Consider the following 12,109-nt stretch of genomic DNA (forward strand, 5'->3'; position numbering starts at 1 on the left):
CATGAAAAATTTATCATGAAAAATTAAATAAATCAAAATTTATAATTAATAATAAATTATAAAAAAAAAATTTAAATATTATTTTTAAATAATTAATTGATCTAACTATCAGTCAATCAATTCGATTATTAATTAAATCAAACCATTTATTTAATCAAATCTATATTTAATTTAATTCTAAAAATATTAGTTATACCCAGATAATTGACAAACATTTATAAGAAAGTAACTCCAAGAGATAATTACAACAAAAATAAAATATTTTTGTTTCCCAAATATTTAATCAAATGTCAGATTTAATATTTTTAAATCATTTAATAATATTTAATATCTTAACAGTACAAAAATGTAAAAAAGTAGTTCCTTTATTGCGGGATAAAAGAAAAAACAAGGGTATATTAGTTATTGTGTCCAAAATTATGTGCCACACGAAAAATGTTTAGGAATATAAGGGTATAAGTGAAATTCTAAAACTTGTGGATCTCCTTTATATTCATTAAATATGAAGGGTATCAATCAAAAGTTTTGATCCTAGGTTTGTAAGCGAAGCCACTTGGAATGATTGCTAACGTAGTAAGTTTTGAGTCGGTCAAAAGAGACTTTTGCTTAGCTTTTAAGCAACCAATTAACATGACTCAATCTAAAGCAAAACAAACCTTCAAGTTTTGGGGAAGGTAAAGTAATAAGACACCAACTTCCTTTTTTTTTTTGCCCCCCCTGTCTATGTAATATTGACATAAAATACATAATTATAGTTCACAACAAAAGTAGTTTCTCCCAAGAGTAACTTAAAACAATCCCAAATCTAGCAAACATAAGAGGTTTCTTTTTTATAAGAATCTTGAGGACAAAGAATGATAATTTAACAAGCTGTACATGGCCATTCTAATTGTGGAAATATTAGCTATAGTAGAAATGAAGGTCTATGTAATTAGATTAAGCTTGAGAAAGAAGACGTTAACATATAAGGAACACCGGCTAGAGGCACTCGCTGCTTGGCAAGTTCATGAATGTCCTTTACAATGTTAAAAACTGCCTCTGGTTGTGCAAGTTTACGGGAATTCTCCGCCATTCTCTTGAGTTCATCTGTCTTGGTGCTGAACCATTCTGCTACCAGTTTTGCTGTTTCCTTTGGACTTCTGGTGAAAACACCAGCCCCATTGTTTACGACATATGGTACATTGCCCTTTTCCTGTGTTTCCGAATGAAGGAGAAAAGTTAGTATGAACTCGAAACTTGATATGATACTTGGTGTTCATAAAAGTAATTGCATGTGCAAAAGAATTGATCGCATACTTGTCCTGGAATGTAATCATTGAGGATAATAGGAAGACCCCTGATCAATGCCTCTGCAATTGTACCAGGTCCAGCCTATGATATACAGAAATCAAGAGATGTATTAGTGTAAATTACTTGACATTATTTTGGGACTATCAAGAGATGATCTTCCAAAACATACTTTAGTAATTATGCAGTCACAAGCGCCCATCCATTTCTCCATTTGTGTCTCAAACCCTCTAACCTGCAACGATGAAAAAGAATTGTTCATTAGATACATATGGAATGTAAACATTATCTATGTTTTGTATCTAATAGCTTAAACTAGAAAAGCAATCACCTTAACCGGAATCATCCATTCGTCAGATTGCAGAATAGAGGCTAGCGTTTTATTACGACCACATATGATAATCAACTGCCCAATTGGTTTCCCTCTTTCTTTATCAAACAAAGATTCTCCTAGAGCCCTTGCAGTTTGCTTAACAGGACCCATTCCTTCACCACCCCCCATCAGTAGTACTGCTGGCAAGTTGGGGTCCATTTCAAGTTCTCGTCGTAAATCATCCTGATGAATCAACCAAAGAATCAAGTAAACTAAATTAGACCCAGATTTCATCTAAGCAAGAATACATAACAGATTGACCCCAGGATGAAACCTGATAAGGCAAAAGAATGCATGCAAATGATTTGAATCAACTACCTTAGAAAGAATTGCACGGGCAAAAGAAGGTCGAATGGGCAGGCCAAATACACGAATTTGAGTCTCTTCTAGGCTGTCTAGTGAAGCCCTCTTGGCTACCTCCTGTGATGGGCAGTAGCATCTATTGACCCCAGGATGAAACCTGATACCAATTTCAACGTCAACATATAGGGTGCTCTATAATATATTGACAGAAGAAAATTTTGAAATGGCTTCAGTAACTAACCAGGTCGGGTGGCAGGTATTGAGGTCTGTAATAACTGTGACAAAAATCACTTTCTTCTGTAGACCTTGCCATTTAAGAACTCGCAGGGGAATGTGCTGCATCAAAGGATGAACACTTATGATAATTTCCGGCTTGTACTCCATTAAACCAGCCTCCACCTTCCTTCAATCAGGCACAGAACAAAATTTAGAATCTTCCACACTAAATTAGAGTAAATTTTACATACTCAAATATTCAGCCTAGGGAGAATTTCATCTTTGCAAACAAACAATTCTTGCACACTAATGGGTAATAAAGAAGCATTTCCATGAAAGATGACAAACACAAAAGTTTAGGCAAAAGTAGAGAAACAATGCTTATTTAAGCACTGAAAGCTTCCAACATCAATTGCAAGATTGCATTTTAATACAGGCAGACTTAAAAAATTACAATATCAAGGCATATAATAAAATTTCCAAACAGACTGTAGGCAGTCAATAATCCGCAATTTTGCAGAAGGCAAAAAATGTTAAGAAGAACATACTTGGCATAGTAGGCGGCCATGGCAGCGAGATAGCAGCCATGAATCCATCTAGGAGAGGTGCTGTGAAATGCTACGTTCCACAATTGTCCATGTTTTACCATGAACTTGTATGATCTCTCCATGTCGTTTAATGGCCACCCTGCGCATTCCTTCCAAACATCCTTCACAAATATCTGGAACAACAACATGCCAATCAAAATTGTAATAGCTGAACCATGTGGTATCAAAATTGGAAGACCTGAAATTAAAAGAATCAATTGAAAAATTCCTGCAAGCTCAGAAATGAATAAGCAGACGGCATATTCTTCACATATTCAGAATGGAATTGGTAAAAATTCTTCTCTTTAGCGATAACAAGATCTTCAAAAATGGGGAAAAAGAAAAACTCAGAGACTTGACGAAGAAGAAAGTCAACAAAGTAAACTTACCCGGTACTCATCACCAAATTCAATCTTGAAAGCGTCACGAATGGCTTCAGCGGAAGCCCGATGGCCTCCACCAGTATCACTCATAAGAATCAACACATTTTTAGTCCTTTCAGCACCAATCTGCACCAGCTCCATGGTGGTTTCATTATCATCTTCATAAATATCATCCTCGCTTTCATACGAACACCTCTTATTATGATGACTCGCGCCACCGCTACAGGCGCCATAATTCCCATAGACTTTCTTCCACACCTTTTCTGTGATCGAAACAGCCTTCTTCGGCGTGGCCACCGTCATCAGGGTACTAAAACTTATTCTTCTACCTAATAATAAATCACAAAAAGGAAAACAACCCAGATGAAATTAACGGGTAAATTATGTTCCCGCCACCGGAAAATTGGATTTCTCCGGTAGACAGTGATGGTTGAATTGGTATTCTGCGGTATCTAAGAGACAAAAGAAGGTGGGTTGTGAGACTTCGTTGGCCAGAAGCGGTTTTTAAGGTGAGCTGGAAACTAGAATTATGCTTGGAATTTTCCAAAGTTTAGTGGAATTTATTGAATCGCTGCCGTTTTATTCGCATTTTTTCTTGGAATGTTCCGCTGGGAAGATTCGAATCTTCATCTTGCCTCTGCTTTGAATAGTGAAAGTTGGTTTTAGGTTTTGTTAGAAACTTTTTGTCTGCTTTTGCATTTTGCCCTTTTATTTCTTATAATTTGCAGCTTTTGCTACCCACTGATTTCTTTATTATTTTTATTCTACAGTAATTATAATTATATATTCCAATATAAATATTAATAAATTATTATAATTAAATAATTTAAAATTACAAATAAAATAATATTTTCAGCTCTGAATAAGATATTTACTCAGTGGAGGACGTGGTTTAGTATAACCAATAATCAGATGGGTTAATTGGTAGTCAAATCAGTTAATTATTTAAAATTAATATTAAGATTTTTTTATATAATTTATGATTAAATATATTATTTCATTTATTTAATATTAAAATAAGTTTAATTTGATGATATATATATATATTCAAATATGTAAATAAGATCTTGGTTTAAGTTTTTATAATAAAATATTTATAATAAGTTTATATTTATTATTAATTTCTGTTGTGTTTTTATATGTTTTAATTTTTTTTCTTAGTTATGTATTTTGGACTCTCCAAAATTAAACTATTAAATGGAAGGCTTTTGCACATCTACCCTTGCAAAATAGAGTATCTTGCTTTGAGGCTAGATATCTTTCAACTCCAAATCCTAGAAGGGGCATCTTCTATTCAACGTATTTGATATTTTTTCACTTGAAAAAAATAATGACTAAATTTAAATGATTTCACGGCTAAAATCTTAAGAAGTTCATAAATAATTTTCTTTTTACTAATTAAATCAATGTTTAATTTTTTTTATTAAATTCAAGTTTAAACTCAAAGGCCTACCTCAAAAAGAACAACCATATTTTCCAAGTTGGGTTTTTTTTTTCCACATTAAAAGTAAAAAAAAAAAAAAAAAACAGAGTTTGAATAAAGATGAGTTGGCTGAGGTTTAAGTTGAAGGGCATGAAAAGAAGATTATGAAATTGTGAGGGAATTAGGGTAATAATGGAAAAGTTTAAGGGCATTAGAGAAAAATAAAATGGGCAAGTGTTAGGGGTGCAATGTGATTGGGCAATTTGAGACAAATTTAGCTGGCGGTGGCAAGACCAAGACAGCGAGTGGTTCTGAGAAACGTGAGGGCAATTATTTGCCGGTTCCCAGCAGGGTCCCAAATTTAAATAAGATATTTTTATGGCCAAAGACCTATTTCCCAATCAAGTTTTAGCCAAATCTCAACGTACACCACCATCAATTCAAAAACTCAAATATTCACCTATTTCTTAACTTTTGTTAAAATTATCATTAAATATAAAGGTAAAACTATTATTTTTAATAATAATATTAAAAAATATATAATTTTTCTTATTTTCTCTCAGGTTTTGAAAATTAACATCACTCCAGATCACAACTTTGAAAAGTGACTTTTCTTGCCCCCTAAATCCTTAGTTTTTTCATCTCTTCAGCCATCGACGACTGCTAGTTTTCAACCTAAACCTAACTACCAGAAACTTCATCCTAAACCAAGGGATAACGAAGCATTGTCTTTTGAAGGACGATGCTCGTCGTCTAGATCCAGATGATGAAACATTATTCTTTGCTTGACAACGCTCATTATCCTTCACTGGATGACGAAGTGTCATCCTTCAATAACGCCTTCGTCGCCTAGACAAAAGTTTTGGTTGGATTTCAGGAGAGGCCCATCATTTGTCAAAGAAAGTGATCAAATTTTGGGATATCGGACTCTAGAAAAAAAAGTGAATTTTTCAAATTTTAATTTTAGAGAAAAATTGTTAGTTTGTCAAACCATGAGAGAAAATGAGATATAATTTTAATTATTTTAATATTACTGATAAAATGATAATTTTACAATTAATTCTAATAGAAAATTCTTGAATATGTGATAATAGACTAAACTTTAGGTGGATATTTGAGTTTTTTAATTATCATGGATACATTTATCTTTTTATCAAAATTTGTGTAAAAGATAATCCTTTGACTTATTTTTATTTTATAATCAATTTGAAATTTTTAATTATATAATATCGTCTGATAAAATTTATAATTATTAGATAATAATTATAAATTGTGATTATACACATAATTAATTGTATAATAATTAATTTATATTTATTTGGTATTGTTTATAATTGCTGAATTATATGATAATTTTAAGGGTGATTTCGGATTAAGAAATGTTTTATTATTAAAATTGAAAAATTATTACAACGATAGATTATCTTGAAAATTATTGGATATAAGTTATTAATATATTTAATAAAAATTGATAAGTATAAATAATTATTATCTTTGGCTCGATGTAATAAAAAAATAAAAATATTATTTTATTTAAATGTCATTTGATATAATTATTTTAAAAATATTTTTCATATTATAAAACTATGTATATAAATAATAAACATAAATTTATGTACAAACAATGATATATCAATATTTGATTAAGTGATTTTGAATTTTCAATCATATAGTGACATGTTTGTTTATGAACAAATTTGTGTTTATTATTTGTGCATATAGTGCTACTCTTCGTTATATTACTTATTATATTTATTGAAAATAAATATATTTTTATCAAAAAAATTAATAAGTAAGGATAAAACTGTAATAAAATCAAGATTACTTTAATAATTTTTTAATATATAAGGTGAAAATAGTAATCAAATTATCTCTTATATTACTTACTATATCATCTCTAGTAATTATTAGAATCTTTTATTATATAACAATCAAACAAAATAATGGAAATAATAATTTTTTAATATCTAAAGTGAAGGTAGTAATCAGATTATCTCTTATATTACCTACTATATCACCTCTAGTAATTATTAAAATCTTTTATTACATAACAATCAAACAAAATAATGGGAATAATAAAAGATAAATTATCAAAGTAATATTTTGTTCTTACTAACAAAAGAAATCTTTTTTTTCTAAAAAAAAAAATTTTAGGTTAAAGACAAATTCTCACCTGTTAACTTTCAAAAACTAAAATATCTACCAATCTGTTAAAATTCACTATTAGGATTAGTGGTATAATTGTAATTTAGCTAAAAATATTTTTAAAAAACTATCACATTTCTACCTAAGGTTTAAAAATCTAATAATTTCTCCCCTACCCAAGATTTGAAAAGTGGCATTTTCCTCATAGGGTTTGATTTTTTCTAGTAACCACATTCTGACAACCACTTTGAGAAGGTTGTCAATTGGTCTTCCCACCACCTTCCTCTCTGATGGTTTCCTTGCATGAAAACCATTAGAAATCTAACCGAAATGGTTGAACTATATTAAGCAGATTTGTGCGATGTTGCACGAATCTTTGTGTCATCCGACCACTGCAACATTGGCTAGGCAATGCACATACATATGTGTTGTCATCTTGCTAATGACAAAATGGTTTGATAGCGCACAGATTCATACGATGTCACACTGATCTATGCAACATCGTCTGGCCATTGATTGAATTTCCACTGGTTTCCATGTCGAAAAACCATGGGGAGGGAGATAGTGGAAAAGTTGATACATGACCTTCTTGAAGTGGTTGTTGGAAAGAGGTTATTAGAAAATATCAAACCTTAAGGGGAAAAATGTAACTTTTCAAATCTTAGATGGGGAGAAATTGTTAGTTTTTAAACTTAGAGGGAAATGTGATAATTTTTAGTTTTTTTAAATATTTTTAGCTAAATAATAATTTTATCCTCAACTCTAATAGTAAATTTTAATATATGGGTGAATATTTGAGTATTTAAAAGTTAATAGGTGGGAATTGTCTTTTCACTAAACCTTGGGTGGGAAAGTCTTTTGGCCTTAATTTTATATTGAATCACTATAATAAAAATTTAATTTCATATTCATTACTTAAACTTTTGCCTCCACTACTATCACATGAAACCTTTTTTTTTATGCTATTCAAATTATTCTTACAAAAAAACAGTTTTTTTTAAGGAAAAAATATATATGAAAGAAGACATATAATTAATAATAACAAGGAAAAGACAATTTCTCACTTAAGTTTTGATAAAATGACAAGTATATATTCGTGGTAGATGAAAAACTCAAATATCCATACAAGTTTTAATCTGTTATGATACCTCCACAAATTTTATCAATGATATTAAATAATTAAAATTATATCTTATTTTCTCCCTTGGTTTGGAAATATAACATTTCCCCCCTTAATTATATCTTATTTTCTCTATTGTTTTGGAAAAATAACTTTTGCCCCTAGGATGCCAAACCTAAAATCCAACCTTTTTCTCTGACGAATGGTAGACCAACAGTGGAGAAACAAGACGAAGTCTCCAGAGGATGACCTCTAGACGACGACCATCATTTAAGGATGACAAGTGTCGTCTAGATCGGATGATGACTATCGTCCAAATCTAGATGACACTTCGTCATCTAGACTGGACGATAGTCAGTGGTCGGAGGGAGAGGTAAAGAAAAAACTTAGGGATTTGAGGGGAGAAGTCACTTTTCAAAGTTTAGGTATGAGGGTTAAATGTTAATTTTTAAAATTTAATGAGAAAATGAAAAAAAAAAAATATTTTTTAATATTATTATTGAATGACAGTTTTACACTTATATTTAACAGAAAATTTAAAGATAGTCTAGAGATGGGTGAATGTTTGAGTTTTTCATCTGTCGCGGTGAATTGTTGAGATTGAGCTAAAACTTCGGTGGGAAATAGTCCTTTGCTCTAATAATAACAAAAATAACAAAACTAGAAAGGCCAAAAGACTTATTCCCACCTAAGGTATAGTGAAATCCCAAAGTTTTACTCTTCAACTTTCAAAAACCCAAATAACTACCTATGAGACAATTTCTTTTAAAAATTTCAGTTATGGTTAGGGGTAAAACCGTTATTTATTAAAAAATTAAAGTTTTATCACATTTTTCTCACTCATATTTAAAAATCTTGCAATTTACCCCCACCCAAAGTTTAAAAAAGACAATTTCCCTTATGGGGTTTTTTCCTCTTTTCCCTGGCAATGAACCGCTATCTCCAACTGTTGGTTATCCTCCCTCCCGCATTATCTTTCCCTCTCGACTTTTCTCCCTTTCTTCTCCAACCATCAATCGACAAAAATCGTTTAAAAATTTAGACAATTTCTATCTGAAAATCCAAATGATTTTCATTTAGACGACGATGTCCAAACTAATCATTTGGACGCATCATCATCCAAATGAAAATCGTCTATATTTCTAGACGACTTTCATCTAGATTTCCAAATGAAAATCGTCTAGATTTCCCATCCAACATGTGATAAAATGGTAGATCTTCATCCTTTAAGTTAGAAAAATCAATTTCCTCCCTTTTGTCAAAATCAATATTTAGTTTTAAGAGTCGAAAGGTATTTATATCATAATTTGTCTAAATATTATTATAGATGTGTTATTAAGTGTTATTTTATTCTCAAAATTTAAAATAATACAATAACACCTCTATTGAGCAGAACTATGAACAATATTGTAAGGGTGAAAATGTCATTTTTAAATGAAAAATTTCATTATATCTTGTTTAAAAAATTATCATATTTACCTCTATATATTTTGAATATATTTATAACCTCAATAGTTTATAATATAACATTTATACTTATAATTTGTTGTGTTTCATTTAATCTTGAGATATAATTGTCATTTTTAAAATTACTAAGGGACATATTAAAATTTTAGAAAAACCCAAACTTTTTTTTTTAATTCAAAACCCGTTTAAAATTTCATTATCACCGATATACAATTATTTATTGTTGACACCCATTTTCATATTTATATAAATTTTTTAATTATTTTTAATTGAAATCAACATAAATGAAGGTACAAAAACTATTTTAAAATTTTAAGGGCAACGTTCTATTTAGTTTAAGGCTTTTATTTTTGTCTTTTCAGTAATTTTATAAAAAAATTTATGTTAACAAATTTAATAGATGTATGGGGTTGTGTTTTTCAAACTGTGTTTTTCAAATATAGTCATTTGGCATTTTTATTTTTCCCTAAACTTGTAGTTTACTATCTAATATTTTATATTAAGAATTGAGCAATACTACCTAAATTGATGAAATGTACTGAAATTTACACCGATTGACCTATCATTCATTATTAATTATTATTTTGTTAACCAATTTTCTGTAATGCCACATAAAAACTAATTTTTTATTTAAAAATATTTAGTCGATACAAATTTCTGTTCCAACCATCGATTCATACATCTTTACCCATAAGAATTATGGTGATGGGAATATAACTTAAGTGAAGGGAATGAAATGTCAACTTTATATATGTGTGTGAATGACCAATATTTATAGAACAATAAAATTATGAACATTAAAAATGAATACCAAATTAGATACTATAAAATGTCATCAATAGTTTCGCTTTTGTTATAAAATGAAAAACACCTTAGTGTTACTAAGAACTGAAAAAACTTCAAAAATTATTTAAACTGATTTTAAAATACAACCATTCTCTTTTGATCTTATATAAAATAAAACTCATTTTTTTTTGCTATTAAAATCTAATTATTGAAATATATATGTTAACAAATATGAAAATAAAATTTTATTAAAACTACAATATCAAATTTCAAATAATTTAATTAAAGATTGCAGTGTTTTACGTTTTAAATGTCGAAGAAGTGAAAATTTTATTGATAAAACTATATGTATACACTTTTAGTATAAATTTGGGTACAAAAATATTGTATCATTACATGATTGAATGATTTTAAATTAAAAATAAAATAACATTTAATCACATGATGATATATTATTTATGTATCTAAATTATGTGTTAAAAATGTGTATATATAATATTTTCTAGATGTAATGTCTTTAAGAAACTAATTATCTCAAAGAAACTAATAACTGCACTATCTATCGACCACGAGCAGTAACTATCGATTATGGGTAGCGACTGACAACAATGGTTAGTGACTATCTCCATACAACTAGACATGACCAAACTAATTTAATTTTTGAAACTATTCCAAAGTTTTAATTGAATTAGATTATAACATATAATCACATATTATCTAAGATAACTTTTATTATCTAGGTAGGATAATATTCAATAAAAAGCTCTAATGTATATGAATCCATACCCTTTTATCTCATAAACTTAAGATTTCAAATTTGTTAACAATGTCTTACTCCACCATATGGACAATGTTGTGCTCCTAAATTAAACACTATTATGTCTAGGAACTTTAATAATAATGTTAAAGTCATCCATTTAACAATAAGTGTATAGGTACCCTCATAGAACATTGATAGCCAAACTAGGTCAATTTACAGATATACTCTTTTAGTTTTGTCTTTTTCCTTGTGTTTAGTTTTAACATCTAATGAACGACAATATTTAATGAACCTTTCATTCTACACTTGGCGAAAACTCATCAGTCATTATCCTGTAAAAACCCATAAGACAGTGACCGTTAAACCTTTTGAAGTTAGTGAAACAATGTTCTTGGACTTATTAAATTACAATCTTAACAAGCCAAGGTATTGATTAGTGTACAAACAAAATCTCACCTTTTATTCTAATCAATGATTATAGCCCACAAATCAACCATCCACTCAATATTATGCTATGTATGCAAAGTAGATAAGATGTGAAGTTTATATTTCTGTAGTTATACAGAAGCATTAAGTTCACATGGTCCAATTTAACACATCTTTTTTACACAAGTGTCACTATTCTAAAATCTCCATGTTAGTGATTCGAGTCTCATCACCCTCATAAAGGCAAACAACACAACAACTTTACCAAAATAAAGCACCCAACTCATGTTTCATACTTGTAAACATAATTTTGAGTTACAATAAAATCACACATCTCTCATATTTGACTAACTCGTATAAATACGAGTAATATCTTTTTACAATAGCTCCAGAAACTTCATCAATGATGTCAACAATTGTAAATAGATATAGAAAGCTTTTATTTGCAAAACACCAATGCAACACTCATAGGTACGTCTCGAGAGCAAAATAGTCTTTATGCATGAGTATAATTGTTGTATAAAGGATTTCGTGTGAACTGAAAGTCAAAATATAAGTTTTGAGTGACAAATGACCATGCATAGTAAGGTTATGCTCGTGTGCTGTTACCACGTTAGCCAGACAAGATGATTTCATGTAAATTTCAAATTTAAGTGACACACAACTATGTACCTATGACACATGCTTGTGTGTACTAAATGCGATTTTTGTTTTATAAAAGACATGTTGCTATGATTTAAAGATTATCTCAATCCCTAAACACACAAAATTGAGAGAGGAAGAGGGAGATTTCTAGGTTGATCATCCAACTTCCATGTCATAGCTTTGATGGC

General features: G+C 29.6%; 1 protein-coding gene across 1 annotated transcript; it reads right to left on the reverse strand.

Moving 5' to 3' along the window:
* Positions 1–806: 806 nt before the first annotated feature.
* On the reverse strand, positions 807–3,768 carry LOC123199903 (monogalactosyldiacylglycerol synthase 2, chloroplastic). Its single transcript, XM_044614943.1, has 8 exons — positions 3,156–3,768; positions 2,728–2,900; positions 2,205–2,366; positions 1,979–2,120; positions 1,619–1,843; positions 1,460–1,522; positions 1,297–1,371; positions 807–1,192 (listed from the first exon to the last, which is right to left on the reverse strand). The coding sequence occupies exons 1-8, from the start codon at positions 3,450–3,452 to the stop codon at positions 932–934; spliced, it is 1,398 nt and encodes a 465-aa protein (XP_044470878.1). The 5' UTR covers positions 3,453–3,768; the 3' UTR covers positions 807–931.
* Positions 3,769–12,109: the final 8,341 nt, after the last annotated feature.

Source organism: Mangifera indica, chromosome 17 (genome assembly GCF_011075055.1).
Source record: "Mangifera indica cultivar Alphonso chromosome 17, CATAS_Mindica_2.1, whole genome shotgun sequence".
In the NCBI taxonomy this organism is placed as follows: Eukaryota; Viridiplantae; Streptophyta; class Magnoliopsida; order Sapindales; family Anacardiaceae; genus Mangifera; species Mangifera indica.